Source organism: Acomys minous (assembly GCF_964271855.1).
Source record: "Acomys minous genome assembly, chromosome: 10".
In the NCBI taxonomy this organism is placed as follows: domain Eukaryota; kingdom Metazoa; phylum Chordata; class Mammalia; order Rodentia; family Muridae; genus Acomys; species Acomys minous.
In genome coordinates this window covers 114,346,708-114,367,887 of record NC_140491.1, presented here as the reverse complement: position 1 = coordinate 114,367,887, position 21,180 = coordinate 114,346,708, and the positions used below count along the sequence as shown (strand labels likewise).

Below are 21,180 nucleotides of genomic sequence, written 5' to 3'. Positions count from 1 at the left end.
CGCTTCCTGTTGCTGCCTCTTAGACAAGTCGCAGCTAAATGCCCCTCTGTTCATAATCTCCTGGCTGGAACCGCACACTTCTCCTGCAAAAGATATTGCTTAGTCCAAAGTAGTGTTTTCATAAATGGTGGTCTGAATTATTTCCAATATCTAGCCGTTGAATATTTAGCCCATTTCAGACTTGATGTCTTTCAGAATTACATGTAGTAGAAAATCAGCTGGCTACCACTCATCAACTAGGACCTAATGTTCCGAACCTCTCAAAAAGCAATCACAATGTAGTCTGCATTGACTATATTTTGTTTTCAGTATCTGTGTTCATAATAAATGAACCCATTTAATTTAGAGTTCATAGTAAGAGTAAGAGTAAAGTGGGGTTGGAGAGGTGGCTCAGTTGGTAGAGACTTTGCTGCCCAAGCATGGAGGCCTACATTTGGTTCCCAATATCAATGTGGTGTCCTGTGTATGTAATCCCAGAGCTAGAGAGACAGAAGGGTCCCCAGGGTTTACTATTCAGCCAGTGTAGCTGAGACTACAAGCTCTAGGTTCAGCGAGAAGCACTGTCTCAAAAATCAAAGTGGAAATTATTGGAGAAGACACCCAGTGTTGACTTCTGCCCTCTAGTGCACACATGCATATGGACATGAACACACACATACACACACACACACACACACACACACACACACACACACACACACACACACTAAATTGTCTTGTTACATTTTTTTCTCAAGTTTTTAAGAATTCACAATCTACCACCTCGGTTTTCAAAGATTAATTTATCTAGAGCCCGAGCCTTGCTCTGTAGACCAGGCTGGCCTGGAACTCACTATTTGGTCAGTGGTTCACTCTGAACATGTGACAAACCTCCTGACTTAGCTTTTCAAGTGATGCAATTTCTGACATGAGCCACCTCACTCCACTGAGACTTTAAAAGCTGTTTTCTATAATTTACACTTCATAAGAATATTTTTCTAAATATAAAATTATGAAGCTGGATAGTGGTGGCGCACGCCTTTAATCCCAGCACTTGGGAGGCAGAGAAAGGCGGATCTCTAAGTATGAGGAACTCTACAGAGCAAGTTCCAGGACAACCAGATCTACACAGAGAATCCCTATCTTGAAAACCCAATAACCAACCAAACAAACAAAAGAAACAAATATAAGTAATAGGCATATGTACATACCGTCTTTCAGCCTCAATGGGCACCCACACACATGTGCCACATTTTAACTGGTACAGTCAAATACACACATAGATTAAAAGTAAAAAAAAAATTAAAGATTTTACTACTAATTTTTTAATTCAATTTTTTATTGAATAAGGAAGGATGGTTGCAAAATGTGATGGTTATATAAATCTAATTGTGATGAGATTTTAGACTAGAAAATAATAAAAAATATGAATGCTTAACATTCATCATTTAAATACTTTTCTGTTCTTAAAAATAGCGGGAGGAAAACAATTTGTCCCTGGCACTGAATCCCTTGTAAGAGTCAGCAAGGCGGGCTTGAGTTTTTGAACTGAATGAGTATATGTAGCAGAGAACAGGAGTGGGACGTGCATTGAGTTTTGTTTTTTTTTAGATTTTGTTTGTAAAAAATTTTTATTAATTTATTCAGATTACAACTCAATTGCCATCCCATCCTCCCTCTCTCCTACTTTCACCCTATTCCCCTCCCCTAGGTCTATGACCAAGGGAGACCTCTTCCCCTACTATCAAGTCTCATCTTGGCAGCCTGCATATCCTTCCTCTGAGTGCCACCAGGCCTCCCCACAAAGGGGAGGTGGTCAAATATGGAGCATCAGAGTCCATGTCAAAATCAGTCCCTGCTCTCCACATAATTGTGGAGAATGTCCTGTCCATTGGGTAGATCAGAATAGAGGTTCGATGTTTACTACTATATTGTCCTTGGTTAGTCCAATAGTTTGAGCAGATGCCCCTGGGCCCCAATCCACCCATCACGATGTTCTTCTTGTAGGTTTCTAGGACCCTCTGGGTCCTTCTATTTCCCAATCTCCTATATTTCTCTTACCTAGAGTCTCAGTAGGATGTCCTCACATCTGTCTCAATCTCCTGGTCCCTGCATTGCCGCTTAACACCCATGGCTAACCACACTCGGGGAGATAGAGCTGAGAGCAGAGATGACAGGACTTCACCAGGGATTCATGAGAGGAAGATGGGCTATGAGCAATGCTGCTTTGCCACCAAGGGATGCACTGACAAGCCAACAAAGGACGAACTTTCCTCTCCCACACATCATAGCATCATGTCATCCAGTTGAGAACCCTGGTGGAAAAGCAGGGCTTGTCTTCATATGGAAAAATACAATGTTCCTCATAATTAATGCCATCTGAATTTGTCCTCACATGTAGAGGTCTAAATAAATATTACTTATATTCGAAGGCCTACATTTTGTACATATTAATAGATAAAAATGGTGTAATTTCTGACCAAGTATAAATCTAGATATTTACAATACAGGTTTAAGTAATGACCCTAGTTATTCCTATTATGCCCCCACACACTATCATAGGCTTGTGAATCTAAGTTAGAATCTGCTTTATAATACTTAAAGGTGGTCTTGTTTGTTCTTAAAATGAAACAGCTGGACTGTAGAAATAACAGAAGGAACCATGAATCATCTGCACATGGATTTACTAAACAATCAGCTCAAGAGCATCAGTAACGGACTATGGTGTTTAGCTGGATGGCCTGACCTTCCATCACCAATCACTTCCTAAAAAGGGATGGTACAGCGTGTGCTTCAGCCTGGGGAGCTGCCCATTATCGGGGTATCAGTCAGTGCCTGACAACTTCAAAAATAATCTCAGGGCTGTCTTCTGTGCCGTCTTCGGTAAGGCTCTTGGCACAGTATACAGGAGCTATGTATGACCCACATGCCTCCGGATGGCCTCTGACTGACTCCACCCAGCAGGGGATCGGACAGATACTGGGACTCTGGACAGAGTGCTAAGAGTTGGGGGATGGAAGGACCTGGAAACAGGGAGGCTGGACCATGGTGAGGTTGCACAAAGTGATGCAAACCAAGGACATTGCAAGCAGAGAACATAGGCACTCCTCCTCCCCCGGTTCAGATGTAGCCAATGGACAGTTCATTCTCAGCAGGCTATCCCGATGGGACCTGATAGGCTGAGGTCAGCTGGTGGGGGCGAAGGGACCTGCCCCCTTCAGAGGTCCAGGGGAGGGGAATAGGGCAGAAGGGGGAGGGAGGGTGGGAATGGGAAGATAAGAGAGGATAACAATCAGCATGTAATGTGAATTATAATAAATACAAAATTGAAAAAAAGAACACTGCCCTCACCAGTCACATGGTGACTAAGCTCACTTTTGGTGATCTGGCTAACTCTTTACTAATGTTTCTCTTGAATAATAGAACCCCACACTCTCCAGTTCTGTCTTTAGTCTTAAAACTTCACCCAAACCAAAAGATACTTCTCTGCTGTAGATTATACTCTTTCAAATCCTTTTATTTTTCTTATTTTTATTTTTTTTTGGTATGGGACACTTTCCATCAAAAGATACATGTTTTTTTGGCCTTTCTCTGCTCACTCTACATAGCGTGGTGGCTTGGACATGGTAACTTCCCAATAAACTCAGGAGAGGAAAAGAACAGTGACAAGATTCACTTTACATGCTGAATGATCTGTTGCCTCAGCCTAGTATTTCAATTGTTAGATCACCAATCTTGATCATCAAAACCTGGAAGTCTTATTCTGTTAGAAATAAACTGAAATTGGCTAAAAATCTAAATAATTAAAATTATCAATGCCTGTATTACTTCCTATTCATCTGGAATGTGTGGTTTATATGTCTGCCTTCACTGTCACAATCAACTGGTTAAGTGGCTGAATAATTTGACTAACAGTACTATTTTAATATCTGGTTGTTTTTCTTTTTTTTTTTTTTCCTTTCTTTCGTGTGTGTGTGTGTGTGTGTGTGTGTGTGTGTGTGTGTGTATGAGTCTCATCTAAGTCCAGGCTCACTTTGAACTCCTAATACTCTGTGCTTACTTCCACAGTACTGATTCCATACTTGGCTTCTTACCCGCTCTTCATAGTTTAACTGTACACTTTAAAGAGAAGTTCAAGCCGGCCTTAGATGGGATTGCAGCCCTGGACGTATATGAGCCCAAGAGTGATGTGTTACTACATTCTCTTGGTGGTGGAGACTGACCACCATTACATTACAGAAGTCTCTCGGGGGAAGGGGGGGGTCCAATAAGGCTGTCAGACATTATTGTTAGCCCTCAAACGTAACCAAATTCTTCATGTTGCAGCTCAAAAAAGGAAATGAACATTTTAGGCAAAATAAATACTTTATTGTTTTAATGTGGTTTTTCATTTTTTAGAGATCAGCCTTTGTGTGATAGTTCAAATATTTATAAACCTTTTAGATATTCTTTCAAAGAATGCTAACATTTCAAGCACTTTTGACTAACATTTCTCACACAAAGAAACATAATACGAGATGGAAATTACAAATACTAAAAGATTAATTTCTAATAACATTTGGTTGTTACTTTATACATTTATTTGACATATATAAAACCAGACATGAAACTTTTTTTTCCTTTCAGAAAAAAACCCAAGAGTTTTCACTGGTTAAAACTGAATTAAAATCACTTATGAATGAGGAAAGCAAGTCTAAATCTCATTTTGGAAAAACAAAGCCCAGCTTACTCATTTCTAGTCTATGCATTCAAGCCACAGGCCCCACTATCGTGACAATAGGATTTAGCCTAAAAGGCAGAAGAAACACCTCAACGTAAGACACCTGGACAATGCAGAGAGCCCACAGCCCTTACCACAGGCACACAGCTACAATGACGTTACAATGCAGAGAGTACATAGTTTCTAACATAAGGCACATAGTTATAATGCAATTATATTTGTTTGGGGCAAAGCAACGAGGCTTACAGTGTAAGAACATGAAGTAGTTGTAGGAAACCTCATGAGATCTGCCCTACTGCTTCTCAGTAGCCTCCTCAAGAATTAAGAGCAATTTTTACAACAGAACTGTGTGTCTTCTTGGAAGTGACTCAGTGAAGAGCAGTGGAGGGACATACCATCAGTTGCTTCAAGCTCTCAAAAGATGAATCTGTTATTGCACAGTAAATACCTCATAGAGGTCAGTGATGTAGAAGCTAGTCTGAAGAAATATGTTACTTATAAGTTGGTTATATCTGGAACTCTTCAAGTTTTACAATTAATTCTACATAGGACATCAACTGGAAAAATATTGACATACAAATAAATACTAGGCTTTCAAATGGCCAGTCTGATAGTTTAGAAATGGGTGAGCAAAGTGCCTAAGTTTCTATGTATGTTTTTAAACTTGTTTATGCTTAGGAGAACTGTATACTGTACACTGCATACAGAAATGCACACTGTCCATTGTGTACAGTAGCTCAGCTCAGTAGAAAGTATCTTCCAAAGGACAACACCACCTCCACCAGCATAAACCACTGGTAAGACCAGCGTTACAGTTGGTGGGTGCATCCCAGCCCTACAAAGAAGGAGAGTGAATATTAAACATTCTTAAAATACTATTTTGAAAGTTCTTTAAAAGGAATGTGAAATTTATTCAAATAAACCTATATATATGTCATAAATATCTTTACATTTATCATGCATCCATTTCTCTCTCTCTCTCCCTCTCTCTCTCCATCCATCCATCCGTCAATCACCTGTCTATATTTCTACCTACCTATCCACCTACCCTCTATATCTATCTACACACACATGCACATACGTGTAAACACAAATACATAATTCTCTAGCTGATATACATTTTTTGAGTTGTTTTATTCTTGGCTTTTCAAAGGAAATCCTGAGTTGCTAAGACATGATATTTATTAAGATGTTTTTTCACTTTCCATGGGTGAAATTATGTATCACGTTTTTCAAATCACACTGAATGAGCCCCTTCAGCTGTGAAAGTGTTGTACACACTATTATTCCTTGGTGTATTCACCAAATATTGCTATTAATATAATTTGTAAAATAAAGTTATAGCTATCATTTTAGTAAGCCATATAAAAGTCTTTAATAAATTATGATTAGAAATGGATCTATATTATATCTGTTTAAAAGACAAAAATAATAAAGAAAAGTATTAATTTTTTCCTGATTCTCAAACTCTTGCCCATAAATTGTACATTTGAAATACAATTTAATTAATATTAAAGTAAGATTTAGCTCTAAAGCCCAATTCCAGGATTTTTTTTTTTTTTTTTTTTTTAGTAAAATGACTTTCAATGTAAGTACACACTGTAGGCAATTCTGTTCTTAAATTAAGTTGTTTATACTTTAAATGAGTTGTATATGATTTTCATGCTGTAGGACAACAATGACATGTATTAGAAAAATAAAAATTTAGCATTACCCAGTAAGGCCCTCAGTGACTGTCCTGCTTGGAGGCAGATGCTTTACTTGAAGACACTGCTGCCAAAAGTCCACTTACAATTTCTCGTCTAATTTCCCCAACAATAGACTCTTTAATCTATAACAGAAAGAGAAAATTACACATTTAACAATAGCTATTGTTTTTTGTTTTCAGATAAAATACATATGAGTTAATTGTTTCAGTTGGATATATCACAGAGAAGCCCACGGCTTTGGTGAGACACGCAGAAGAGGCACCTGCAGTACAAGCCTGTCCCTGCCGCTCACAGGAGACTCTGAGGTACAGCACAGGACAACATAGCCGCGGGCATTATGAAGAACCACAGTTCTTAAGGGACAAACATGGTAAGACTCCTCATAAGTTACTTGACACAGCAACCTGCAGGACTGAATGTGAGGTGTGCAGTGCTGCTTGAGGGATGCCGGGAAGCCCGCAGAATCCATGCTGCTGATGGGAAGACAGCCTGTAAGCGGTGAAGTGACATGCAGGCAGAGCTGCGCCCCCTGTTCTGCCAGGACTAGCACAACAGCCACACAGCTTACATAGTGTTCTAACTAACACACACTGTAAGTGCACAGAAGGCATTTTCCTTTACTAATACTTATGTTCTAAATACTGTAAGCGTCCTGAAAACAACCACTTCATCTAATTTTTTTTTTCCTTAGCTCTGTGGCGTCTTGGTACCTGTCCGACTTTGGTAAGGACTTTCACCTTGAGCTGGGCAAGTGGCTCACCATGCAAGCATGAGGGTTCGAATCTGATTCCCAGAACCCAGGGAAAAACAAAACAAAACAAAAGAACAAGCCAACCAGCAGGTGTGGTGGCCCGTGCTTGTAATTCAGACACTGGGCAGGTGCAGGCAGGTGTGTCCCTGCATCTCCCCAGCTAGCAGCCTAGCCTAATCCATGGACTCGAGGCCAGTGAGAGACCCTGTGTCATAAACTAGAGGAAAAGCCTCTTGAGGCTGCCAGCCCAGGTCATCCTCTGGGCCTCCACATGAATGCACACATCCATGCTCAAATAAACACCTACATATGCACACACACAGAGAAAGAATATACAGCTCATTTTGTTGCTGAAAAAGCAAATAGACCTGAGGCAGTGAGCACTCCAATTAGGATTTTCTTGTTTGATGTCTAAATACTGCATGCCTCCTTCCTCTTTTTCTTTCTAATGATACAGTTTCACCTCCTAATAGCTCTTTGTAAAGGCTTTAAATGTGCATTTCCTGAAGTAAATTGATAACGCATTCCCAAATTAGCACTGTGCTACTCTCCACTAGTTCTTAACAATTCTACATTTCCACAATTTCCTGTCAGCCTGATCTATTTCCTAAAATGTTCCTAAATACATCCTGAAAACATCTCAATTGAAGTCTTTCTAAAAATGGCTCTGCCATGCAAAACTGGTACATAATACATTGACTTATATATGATTCTTCACAGAAGAAAAATATGGCTGAAGAGATGGCTCAACTGTTAAAGCCAAGGCTCACAACTAAAATGACAATAGAGATAAAATGTTCCTTTGCTATCAACCATTCATCTGCCCGCCTACACATGTAAATAAATATCAGATTTTAACTTTACCCTCTACTACCATTTACATAACGTGACATAACAAAGTTTTTGAAATTTATAGTACTTTAGATCCATTTCTAAACAGGTATGAAACATGAAAATCAAAGAGTTGTAGCCACAGTATACAAGGCAAATGCAGTATGTAGAAAAAGACCCAGGAAAAATCTGTATTTACAAGATGATGAGTAGTACTTTCCAAAGTGACTCTAATAATAATAATAATAATAATAATAATAATAATAATAATAATGTAATTTTTATTACATTTCCTTCCTGTTCATCATTCAAGACACAAAGTAGCTAGCTAGATAACTGAAGATGTACTGATTAAAACGAATGATAAGCATTTTGGGTAACAGATATTACTAACATAAAATATGAAAGAGTATCTAAGACCCTAGCAGGGTGATATGTATCTGTAGCCCTAGCCTTATGGGAAAGTGAGACAGGAGTCCCAAACTTGAAACCATTTTGAACAAGACCCAAACTCAGTAAAGAAGAAACAAACAAACAAACATGCATCTCTATTGTCAAGCATATTTTACTCTAGGGGTAAAATGACAGACAGACAGACAGACAGACAGACAGACAGACAGACAGACAGAGATGTATGAGGGAGAAGGGAGAAGCTGGGAGTGCTGGCACATGCCTTTAATCCTAGCACTTGGGCAACAGAAGAAAGGAGATCTCTAAAGGCCAGCCTGGTCTATAAAGGAGTCCCAGGCCAGACAGAACTACATAGTGAGAGCCTGTCTCAAAGAAACAAAAACAATCAACAAACAAAAAGAAAAAGAGAAAGAGAAGTAGCTACATTTAAACTAGCACTATAAATAACACAATGCCTGTAATAAGCTATTTTACGAAAGATTTGTGAACAAATAAACTGGTTCTAAAGTTCTTCATGCTGTAGAGAAGACAGGAGGGTTCAGAGTAAGAGAAGAAGTCTAGGACGGCTGGTAAAGCACCTTTGTGCGCACGATTTCCAGAAGGCCGTGAACAGGCTACCTGACATACAAAAGACTTTTTATTACAACACACATGATCTGCTGCTGTGATATGTGAGGCTACATCTAGATAGTGCTTAGAGCCCCTAAGCCAGCACCCTTAATTGGTCTCTAAAAGATTGCAAGGGAATACATGAGACGCTGTGTTCTTACCAAAACACATGTTTAAGCATGTCAGATGTACTGACAGCTGTAAACCAAGCCTAGAAGCTTAAATAAATACAGAAAACCGTACAAACAGCAAGATAATCTATGTTTATTCTTGACATTCGATGTTGAATTTGGCTCTGTGAAAATGGCACTTTTTACTCCCATACATATGTACATTTCTAAAATATCTGTAAATGGTTTCAGGACCTGGTCACATATATCACAAATGACTCAGAGAAATTCTAAGGCAGTACTGTTTTGCTCCCAGCTGTGATGTGTACACAGTCTGGGCAGAGATGGAGCATCCTTCGTTTGACAAAAGTTGAAGTACAGACTGTGTGTTAAACACCTGTCTGAAAAGACCTTGTGTCCCTGTTCTCCTCCCAAAGTGGGATTCACTGACTGAGTGCACTGTTAGCGTGAAAGTACTCTAAAGCCCCACAGTGGTGGAAACTAAGGCCTGCCGGACACCAGTGTTTTCATGCATGCAGGAGTGAGTGTAGAAAGAAACCTTGCATGCAGGTGCCTGCCAAATACACTTAATCCTCACCTGCAAAACTCTGCTCTGCAAGATTAGATCTTGCCTTGCTGAATGGTGGCTTTGTGAATGGGGTTAAGGGCCACAAACTTACTGGGAAAATAGTCAAATTTTATTTTCTTGGTAGCAGATATAATAAGCTTGAGAACTTGAAATTTAGTACCATGAACATTTAAGTTTAAAAGAATACCAGTTGGAAACAAACTGTTGGAGTATGAAATAATCAGTATTTTAAATATTTTATAAACAAACTTAAACACAGAACCAACTAGCTGAACTATGCAGCAGTATGAACTGGTTTTGAATTTTAGCTAGTAATGAGCCAATGTAGTTATTAAGTGCTTCTCACAGTGCTTCAGAGCGCTGGCTTGGCTACGCTCATCAGCCGTCCTGGGCCCTACTGTCTACAGTGTCAGGGTAAGCCCTTCTTTGTGGGCAGGAAGGGTAAACATTACGGCAGATTTCCTCCAAATGTTGCCATACTCTGAGCTGAATGGTTTCTCACGAAGGGCTTAGTAACACATTCTGAAAAGCCTGTCAAACATTTGCCTACCATACCAATTTACATGTTGACAAAAGTATAGCATCATTCATATTTAATGGGAGATTCCTATAAATGATTAAGTAATTCTCTAAGACCACGGCAGCATAACGGAAACAAATGACTTCTACGGTATGTGCTATTGGCCAAAGAATCAATGTTCTGGTTTAAAGTGAACACTTTCTTCCTAGGGAATTACTTGCAATATGAATCAAGCCAATAAACTTTTTAAAATGAGAACTCAGGCATACATTAAAGGAGTAACTATGCCAAACAAGCAATAGAAAGCAGACTTTTCAGAACTTCAAACCAAACAAGTTAAGAGGAACAAAAATATCAGAATTTAGTAAAAGAAAAAGGAGTCAGCAAATGCGGCATGAGCAAATACAGTGCAGGGTGAGCAAATACCTGATCTAACTCAAGTACCATCCTGGGTATAAACATTACCTAGGAACAGACTCCTACTTAGAAGCACTCCTGACTGAGGAGGCTGAATGGTAGTCAGCCACAATCAACTTACAAACATAACTCCACTTGTAGAACAAATAAATGCATAGGATTAAAACCTTCCACTAGTTCACAGTCACGTCTGGAGAATAAATAGAAAGCATGAAGCTATACTGATTTTGAAAATGGTATTTGTTCCAACGTGTCAGAAATGCAGGGTAACAATATGCATGCAACACAGATGTCATGTCTGTTGATTTGCACTTCTTCCTCAAGACACACAAGTGGCCACAGAAAGCAGCGTCCACTGAACCCACGAACTCAGAACACAAAATGCAGGCAACTTTAAATCTCCCAGCAGGGTCAGTCCTGTGCACAAGACACTGCTACTCACACCTGACGTTACAGTGTTGGCAGATTTCAGACCATCCTTTCACCTCATGGCAGTAGCTTACAAACTCCCACCTCCCAAGCCCAATTCCACAGGTTTCTGAGGTCAAGCACCATTTATATTCCTGACTACATTAACTGTGTGTAAAGCTATGATATACCATTTTGATTTGTTTTATATATTTTTGTCCTTCTTAGTGTCACTGATAAAGTTTGGAATGCTGTCCTTCCAAACCTATTTTCCACGACAAGTCCTACATGTTTAACTGCATGGTTTCACAGCACAGGCACTTTCAGGAAGACATATTCTCATCCGTGTGTTCACTGCAGAGCTCACTGTTTATTTTAATGTACTTTTCAAGCTGTTGTTGTGTAATAAACGAAGTCACCATATGCATAGGCACTAATCTTTGGCCCCAGAGGATCAATGGCCCTTTTGAGGGAGATTCTATGCCAAGAATTGATTATAAAAGTACAGCAGATCCACATTTATACTCATATTAAAAATACAGATCGGAAACAGGAAGCCTGGTGTCTAAAGCTCATTGTGACTTATTTGGCTCTTAATGTTCTTAGATAATGAACAATCTGCATTCACGAGACAAGAAATGTTACTCTGTGTGTGTGTGTGTGTGTGTGTGTGTGTGTGTGTGTGTGTGTGTGTGTATGTGTGTGTGTAATGTTTTCATAGACTTTAAGATCCCTAAATCCTCAAAATAAAACGGCCCAAAATCCTGAAAACTTTCTAAGGGCCACTGTACAAGTTTTCAATTTTCCATGAATTTTTCTGTCTTGTTTACCTCACTATAATTTAAGGCTTACAGGTATTTTCTACTACCTTGGATATTTTATAAACCATGTTGCTGGTTTATCTTTGTTTTTCTTTTTGCTTGGGCAATGCTGGGCAATGCTAAGGGGGTGGTTCATACTCACAGCTTCACACATGCTGTGTGTTACCTTTGCTGGGGGTCACAGTCAGGGCCTCATACAGTGACATTAATTTACAGATCAACCCCTAAAGTGGCTTTTAAAGCATGTAACATATTGTTCTGTTTAACTAACAGCAAAATATAAAGGTGTTTATCACCAGAAGTTTTAGGAGTAGTTGGAAAGAAAAGTACAGCTATCTATGCTTCCTCTTTGCTGAAAATAGAACAAAAAAATTATTCAATGTGCATAACCTATAGAGATTAGTTTAAAAGCCACTGTGAATTTTGTCCATGGTACTCTCCTTTTAAAGGAGATACACTAGTTTATATTAAGGAACTTAATGGTAAAAAAAAGTGTTACAATTTAAATCTAAAATACTCCCAGATGCTCAGATGTCAATGGTTTGGTCCCCTATGCAGTGACACTCAGCGGTGTGGCTTTTGAGAAGTTACTCAGTTAGTGCACGGGTGGGCTCATAATTCTACTGGGAGGCTGCATAGAATTAGACGGTGGGGCCTGGCAGAAGCATGCCGGTGCTCGGCTGTGGGGTCTTGGGTGCTCTGTGCTACCCTGCTCCTACACTTCCCCCTGTGTCCCATGTCCTGCTCTGGCCAACTCTGTACTCAGCTTCCCTACTTGCCCAGGAACAACAAAGCCCAGTGCTTTTGGGCTGAAACCTCTGAGAGCAACATGAACAAACATTTCCTCGTCCGGCTTGTCCTTCTCAGGCATTCTGCCACAGCCATGAGGTGTTTCCCTGTTAACGTTTGCCCCTGGCGAGTAACCTTGATCAATGTCTGTGGTCCCTGTGGTAGTCTGGAGCTATGGTTCGTGATGACTGTAGGTTCTCCTGGTCTTGTCATCGGGTAAAGTCCATTGTCACACTAACTGTATTTCAGTCTATAAACAAACCACACAATTTCTACACTTCCCCAGGCACCAAAGGAAAAACTTCCTCTGCTTTCTCATGTCAACTGGAATTTTATAAAATGACAGCTTTTAATTCTGCAGGAGTTCTAAACTGTAATTCCTCATTTTAACCATGTGGAAATGAGAGATCTAAACAGCTTTACTTTAGACCTTCAAACTTTATGAACAACTTTTACACTAAAGTGGTAGGATTAGCCTGCAGTCTGAAATCTAGGGAAATGCGTAGTCACAGGGAAAGCTTTCTGCAAAGTACTGTCTACAGTGAAACCAAAGTCTAACAAGTAACGGTATCTGAATAAAGTCTACGCAGACACCCATCTGCACCTAAGGACAGGCCTCAGCCTCGACCCACCTCCCGTATGACTTGCTGAAACTCATCTTGCTCCACATTGCGGTGCACTTCCTCGGCGGCTGGCATCAGTGGGCAATCCTCTGGCTCTTCCTCCATGTGAGACGTAAGTCCCACAGCCTGTGAGGCTTCTTCAGCTGCTCCAGTGTCCTCAGAACTCTCCAGATCTGGAGGCGTCTGCACAGAGCCTGTTCTAGAGGGGGCAGTTGGTGTCAAGGCCACGGAAGCCCGGAAGACCTTCTTTCTGGCTACTAAGCGGGCTCTAGGTTTGCTCCCAGCAGGCCCTCTGGATCTTCTGTGGGTGTGGGAGGGGCTGGAACAGACGGAGGATGACTCTGATGTGGCCTGTGAGAAAACGGACTCCGAGCTCTCTCCAGGAGGAATTTCGAACCCCATGTCTCCAAGGCTCAGGCCTAGCTCAGACTTCAGGTGCGACTGCTCCCGCATTAGCTCTGTGACCTGGAGGCCAAGAAATTATTCTATTTCATTAGCTTGTTAACTAGTTAATCTCATACACACAGTGAAACAAATCTCAAGCCTTGCCTTGGAAACCTAGGACACACAGTGAAGTAAAGTTTTACTAGTTAATGTAGAGAGGTCTGAATTATGTCATGGAGGAGTACTTAATGAAAAGTAAAACCAACACTAGAACGCTCGCCAATGAGTCTACAACGCAATGATAAATACACAGCTCTTTCACAGGTCCGGTGAGGACCCAGCATCTGACATGAAGGCACCCTTGGAGTATAAATGAACTGTTTCTATGGCACAGTATCTCCTTCAGTTTAAGAAGACAAACCACTACTGCAATGAAGCTAGCTGTCTAGTGGCCCCAAATGGCACGGCACTTCAATGTGGCAAAGCCACTTCCAATAACCTTAACTTTCTAAAGTCTGTACTTAAAACAAGCCTACATTTTATACAGGCTGAGGAAATTGCAGGTTCCTAAGATAAGACGGAATCCTTCCCAGTGACTTACCGGTTCCATGACATTCAGTGGTGATGGGCATGACAAGTTATCAGCACTCCGACTGCCACACATCCCCTGAAAAGATATGCCCAACAGACAGGGTTACACAAGTGCACATGTTCTCACTGTCACTCTGTACGTGCTTCGTGATTAAATTACTTGGCTACGTATTTCTCACAACATCACTTCATGTCACAAACACTGTAGTCAACTATGCTATTGTGATTATTGCACAGACATTCTGGTTCTCTGCTCCCACAAACACATTTCTAGAAATGATGGGTCAGAATAATGAAAGCGTGCATTTATAATGATTTGGAATAATATTATTTTATATATGTACATATACATTCCTATTCTCCTCCACATATGTTCACACCCACACACACCCACACACACATACTTATTTGAACAAAATCAAGCATGAAACAGTAAGATAAAATTCAAATTTTCAAAGCAACACATTTCATAACTGGAAAGATACTGGAAAAAATAAGACTATAATGGTGAAGCTCAAATTCCATGGGAAGGAGTAGTAAAAACAATGAGAAATGGTACAGCCTAAGGACAAACAGTCCCTCCATGATGGTACTATCTGGATATCCCACTTGACTCTGACAGGAGGCAGAGGAGAGCACAGAGGCACTGTCCACGGGTAGGCCATGTATTCTGACTAGTGGAGGTCAGTCCAATCTTCAGCGTCAAAACAAAACAAACAAACAAACAAAAACAACCCCAAAACACAAGGAATGGAAAAGAACTAAACTGAAAACAAAGGAAAAATCCAAAGAGATCAGCTATTTACTTACATGAGGTGTGTGGGGGATAAGGAGCAATAAAACGTTCTTTAGAGTTGCAAGTAAGGATACACAGTTAAGCTAGTCATCTTGTAATTCACTAGAAGTTTTCCTTCAAAGATGTAACTTTTGTGTTGGACTTTGCTTTTCCTCTTACTGAAATTATTTAACAATCAATGTCTTTTTAAACACACTAAATATGAAATGCATCACAGTTCGTACATAAAATATGTAAGAAAGCTACTTGAATATTATACATGATTCTAAAGTATTAGTGAAGTCATTAAAATGAAGTCCCCTGTCCTGTATCACACATTATGAACAGCCGGGCTGCAGCCTCTGGATTGGCACAGCACACACACCTGGAGCACAGAGGGCCGGAAAGGCGAAGGCACGCGCACTGCACGCAGCTGCTCATCCAGCCCCAGCAGGCGCTCCTCCAGCTGCAGCTCCAGCTCCTGCAGCTCCATGCGCACCGAGTTCCGCAGACCCTGCAGCTGATCGACCTCATACCTGCCAGGCAGGGACAAGCACAACTGTGGACAGACTGTAGCCGAGATGTTTCTAGTTATTACACTTTTGAATACACTGAACTAACAAAAGGTACTGGATTGCCGTTTTATAAACTGAGACAGAAGCAACCCTGGGCAATGACTGGGTTCTTTAATCCCCTGCATTCTCCTTTCTCAGAAAAGCAGACGACTCACGACTCGCGTCTTCCTTGCCACACTGGAGGCATGGAGATACCTCTGTCAACCCCACGTGCCTGTTTCTTACCAACACTGCTTCACTAAACACACAGGTCACAGCGTGTGGCAGGCTGGCCTCTGAGGAAGCTGCGCGGAAGGCCTGCTTCTCTGGAGAGCGGGGCCCGGAGGACTCTAATACAAATAACCCGTACCTGTCCTCCTCCGTCATATGAGGGTACACCACGGTTTGCTGCCGCAGCATGGCCAACTCCAAGTCCATCATCTGCGTTCTGAACAGATTGAGACTCCGTCGCACCACCTGAAGCTCCTGAAAGGCGTTCTGAAATGCAGGGTCACAGCATTACTCTTCTTAACCCTCTCAAATCTTAGTAGCAAAGGTTTAAGAGGGAACTTACTTCATAAAGAGGTAGAACAGACGACTTCTGAGCACTGTATGGAGCAGCAGCAAGGTCAGGCCCTCTCATCATAGGGTACTTCAAACAGATGTAACAAGATTAAAAGCCATGTCAAAGCGACTGCCGCCAAGCTCTCTAATGTGTCAGGGGGATGGATGGCACGCACTATCATTTCTCTCAGTTAAATCAAACCCATAATTTTTTTATCTTTCTTTTTTTAATTATTTTTTATTCTTTTTCTTTTCTTTACACACACATTTATATTATTACACATATTTTCAATAAGCTTCCTACAGCAAGAAGAACCACAAGATAATCAGGAATTAAATAAATGTTATATTCATACTGTTTAGGCTATTTGTATTTGGCAACCTTAAAGAAAACATCTTTCCTATCTTTGTGTGTCTAAAATTCTGAATTTAAATCCATTATCTATCATATCTCATCTTTAGCAACTTAAAACATCTATCTAGGTTTACTTCCAATACTTTGAAAGTGTTGCTGCAGTTAATTGTTAGTTGATCAAATCATGGTCATGTCAATTACTAGTCTGTTTTTATCACAATAATCTACATTCTAGGTTTAACAGATAAGATTCTATAGATAGATAAGCTAAGATAGATAAGGTCTTCCCAATGTTTTACATTATAATCGGCAACAAAAGAAACTAGTCTTTAATACTACTGATTATTCTTCAATATTCAAGGACCAAATTACTGCTGGGGAGAAGGACAAGGCAAAGGAAAACATACACGTGTGTGTGTGTGTGTGTGTGTGTGTGTGTGTGTGTGTGTGTTCACAGAACTTCCTTCTTGCCTTGAGAAAGTAAGTAGAACTGAGACCCAGAGATCTGTAAGCAAAAGGCAGAGGAAACTGCATGACCCTGATGTGGCTGGAAAAGCAGCAAGTGTCCGCCACACACAATCTCAGACACACTCTACTGTTACGCACAGGGAAGACAAAAAGCTGCCTCACCCTCACATCTCACAGCGTACGGACGGAAGCTAAAAGAATTCTGTGAATGCATGTGAGTGTATACATGTGCGAATGCGTATATGCATGAGATAAGAGTGTGTATGAGTGTGTGAGTATGTTTGTGATTGTGGTTGAGTGTGTGTAAATGTGTGTGCATGAGTGTGTGGATGTGAATCTGAGTGAGTATGGGAGTGTGTGTAGTAGGAGGCTGAATCATGAAAACAAGCAAAACTTCAGTAGGTAAATATGTCTGTAATGGTGATGGCTGAGCTGAGCGTTAGACACTCTCAGGACTTTGCAGTTCATGAAAACAATGGCAAGGATGGAGTCCTGAGTTGGAAAACAGAAACAAAAAAACACCCCCCCAACCAAGTGATGTGTGCAGATCACTCAAAGTTCAGAGATCCTCAGAACCCCGAATACCCTGCTGGTCAGTAACAATGGAGCACACGCCTAAGCAAGGAGACCACAGAGCACCTGGCTACTGGGTGCAGTGGGAGTGGGCAGATTTAGCAACCGAGTTACCGATGGGACACTGGTGGCCAACAAACCACAGCTGGAGTAGCCTGGAAAGGCACACCACAGATATACAGAGAGAGGCCTCATGGAGGTACTGTGGAAATGCTGAACAGATCAGTCACAGCCAGAACTGTGCTTTATGAAGAAAGAGAAATGGCTGTGTTCTGGTCAGACTGCAAAGCACAAGGGACAATTGTCAGGAGCACAATGATGGTGTCTAAAAGGTGCATGCATCACCTGAAACTTGCAACTTTGACTTGTTACCCAAGTGGCTTCCCCGTCCACTATTTCACCGAAACAGGTGGCATGCATTCGGAATTCACTTTACCTGATTCTCTTCGAAGTGGTTCCAGCTTTGAGCCCATGAAAATAGAGTGATTCTGTGCCAGGAGGCCAGCATCAGAAGTGGGCAGGCGGACAGGAAAGTTTAGTCAGAGAGCCACAAGAACCAGGAGAAGATGGCGCCTCCGGAGCAAGGAGACTTAGACAGTTAGAAGTCAGCACATCCAGATGGCAGAGAGGAGGAGACAAAGGATTGAGAAGAAAGATGCTTTCAACAGGCAATCTAAAGTTCCAGACAGAGAGAACAGGGCAGGCAGAAAGCAGGAAACACCAGGAAACAACTCCTCTACAGTAACTTTTTCAGGATTACTTCCAGCTTCCCCCCTCCCCCAAAGGAGGTATGTGTTTAGGAGGGCAGGTGTAGGTAACTCAGGCATGTAGGAAAACAAGCTGAGGGGCTCTGCCTGCTTGGTCCTAACTTCCTGCTGAATTAAGAGGAATTCAGAGCAATAAATAAAGAGAATATCTCTATCTTACCTGTGAAAGATTCTGTAGTGAGCTTCTGATATCATGCAACACTCTTCGCAGCTGCATCTCTATGGCAGAAGGAGGATTCGCGGGGCACGGCCTATACGGGTGGCCAGGGTGTCTGTGTGAATAGGGACACCCGAAAGGAGAAGAGAAGGCACTACAGGCTGCACCCGGGAGGTTGGGGACACTGTGAGCACTCAGAGTTCTCATGTGCTCACACAGGGGCCTGTCAGGCCATTCAGAGTGGATGGAGTGAAGGGAACAGGTGGACTGGGACATGGGAGCAAACTGTGGGCAAGCGGCAAGCCTTCCATGGTGGCACTCCTCCAGCCGTGTCCCCGCACTCTGAGGGGCCTCTTCTTTCTTCACCGAGGACGGTGGGATGAAGATGGTGGACTTAACCAGGGACTGACCCTCATGTTCAGCCACTTGCTTTTCCGGTTCTTGTTCCTCTTCAGGGGTGTACTTGTAGGTGAAGGAAGGCGGGCTGCACCTGCTCTCTTTCCCTGGAGACAGCCGCACGTTGACAGAAGACACAACCCTTACTGGGCTCAGCAAGGTGGTGGGCAAGGACTGAGACCTTCTCAGAGGATAGCCAGCTTTTGCAAGCAAGTGCCTTTGTTTCAGCAGATCCTTGGATTTTATTAGGCTACGCCCTACTCTCTGTCCAGACACACTGCAAACCTTCATTTGAGCTCTTTGCAAGGCAGTATTCACTCTGTCCACAGAGGAGGGAAACTCAGTTTTCTTTTCAGAGCTCATACCGCTACTCTGAGGGTCAATGGAAGCCAAGGACTTGAGAATGTGGTGCGTGCTGTACTGGGCAAATTCACAGTCACTGCTTTTCTCCACATCACTGTCTCCACTCCCTTCTCTCTGCAGCTCTCCAGTGGGTGCTGGAGATGCCGCTGCCCCCTCCTCCTCCTCCTCTTCCTCCTCCTCCTCCATTTCAGTGATCTGAGGACCAGGGTCAACTGGACCCCTCATGGACTCTTTGTTTCCAGTATCCTCTTCAGTCTCACACTGAGGGAAATCTTGGCTGTCTGCCTTTCTTTTGTCAGCGGCTACTGCCGCCTTTGCCCTGCCCTTCTGAGGAGGGGCAAGGGACTCCTCTTCTGACTCGTTAAAATAAGGCTGGTCTTGTACGGTAGGAGTCACGTGGTCTTCACCAAATGATGTGACAGTTGTCTCACTGTCACAGCTGTCAGCACTACTTCCCATGGCTTGCAGGGATTCGTGAACCTGTGAAGGAAAACATTTGGGAGGATGGGAGTAAAGTCAGAGTTAGCACTGACAGAGACCACAGATGAGACCTGCCTGGATCCAATGGCCCCACTGCAGCAGTTCGGGTGTTTGCCATCTCCTTCCCACTTACTCACAAGAGGCTCTCAGATCTAGTTTTCTTAAATTTTCTTTCCAGCATATGAAACTACCTCACAGAGTTGGACAAAGTTTTTAACGTTCTTTCCCAATACCTATAATTTCCCTGCTTCTCACCACCTTTGTCATTCTGAAACCGCTGGCCTTTTTCTGCAGCTAGCCCTGCTGGACCTGTGATCACGCTGCTCCAGCACCTGAGGTGTCTCAGCAGTTTCACCCCAGATTCTTCTGGATCAAACTCCTCTTACAGCACGGCCCGTCCCTGCCGTGCGGAGACCTCTTCAAGGAAGCAATCCTTCCTACTCGATAGCCCAGCCAGGGCCTCGTCTTTCCTTCCTCATCACTGCATAAACCCCAGGCTGTCTTTACCTTGTTTATCTCATCACTGCATAAACCCCAGGCTTCTTTACCTTGTTTATCTCATCATAACTACATGCTCCTTTCTCACTGCCCATCTTTATGGACTCAATTATTCTTTATTTCATATATATATAAAATACACATAACTGTCCAGTATCATATCTTTGCCCATTCTGTCTTAAGTATGTTGAAACCACTTATATTAACTTACAGTCAAGTAAAACCATCTAGAATAAATCTTATTTTATTAGTAAAATATTGAGTGTCATGTAGTTTACTGAATGCTAAAAATAGGGAACAAAATTATATACGTACAAGAGAGAGAGAGGGCCACTCTGCGGACATGATGGGATTCAAAACCTAAAAACACCATGTCCATCAAGCACCTGACACACAGGTCATGTGAAGTACTTCCTGCCCATGCAGACCAGCAGCACACACTGTGTAACATTTACTCTTACTGTCCTGTATCATGAGATACAACTAAATACTGAAATTCAAAGGTCTGTATGGAACAAATGCCACTTCTGCAGCATTATAAAGCTGTAAATTTTAAGTTAAGGAATTTTAACTTGGGGATCAGATACCTATTTGCTTTTATCAATAAGGAATTATAATTTTTCCATTTTAACTTGAATTCTCTTCAGCAGTTTTTTAAGTAGTTTTAAATGTATTTTCTTGGGAATTCCGTGCTTGAATATAATGAACTCTGATCTTAACTACATCCCATTTCCCCCCTTCAACTCCCCAGGACCTTTACTACATGCCCTGCCCCAGCTTCAGGTCACACACTGAGTCTAATCAGTCTCACCCACGCGCACATGGGTAGAGGCCCCCACTGGAGTATGGGCAACCTACTAGTGGCCAGAACCCCAGAGAAAAACGACCCCTACCACAGTTGTCATCAACTGCCAATAGCTCTCACCTAGGGGTGGGCCCATGGGATGATTCTTCCTGCGTCTCCTGGG

At 41.9% G+C, this 21,180-nt stretch overlaps 1 protein-coding gene across 1 annotated transcript in view; it reads right to left on the bottom strand.

The window, feature by feature from the left end:
- Positions 1-4,325: 4,325 nt before the first annotated feature.
- ITPRID2 (ITPR interacting domain containing 2) overlaps positions 4,326-21,180 on the bottom strand; it is a 37,127-nt gene continuing 20,272 nt past the window's right edge. The window contains exons 11-18 of the mRNA XM_084800172.1: positions 18,479-19,714; positions 16,166-16,243; positions 15,962-16,089; positions 15,423-15,573; positions 14,273-14,338; positions 13,297-13,752; positions 6,414-6,530; positions 4,326-5,534 (exon numbers count right to left, since the gene is read on the bottom strand). Coding sequence (XP_084656298.1) covers positions 6,426-6,530; positions 13,297-13,752; positions 14,273-14,338; positions 15,423-15,573; positions 15,962-16,089; positions 16,166-16,243; positions 18,479-19,714 — 2,220 coding nt within the window. The 3' untranslated portion in view covers positions 4,326-5,534; positions 6,414-6,425. The remainder of the gene's footprint in view (positions 5,535-6,413; positions 6,531-13,296; positions 13,753-14,272; positions 14,339-15,422; positions 15,574-15,961; positions 16,090-16,165; positions 16,244-18,478; positions 19,715-21,180) is intronic.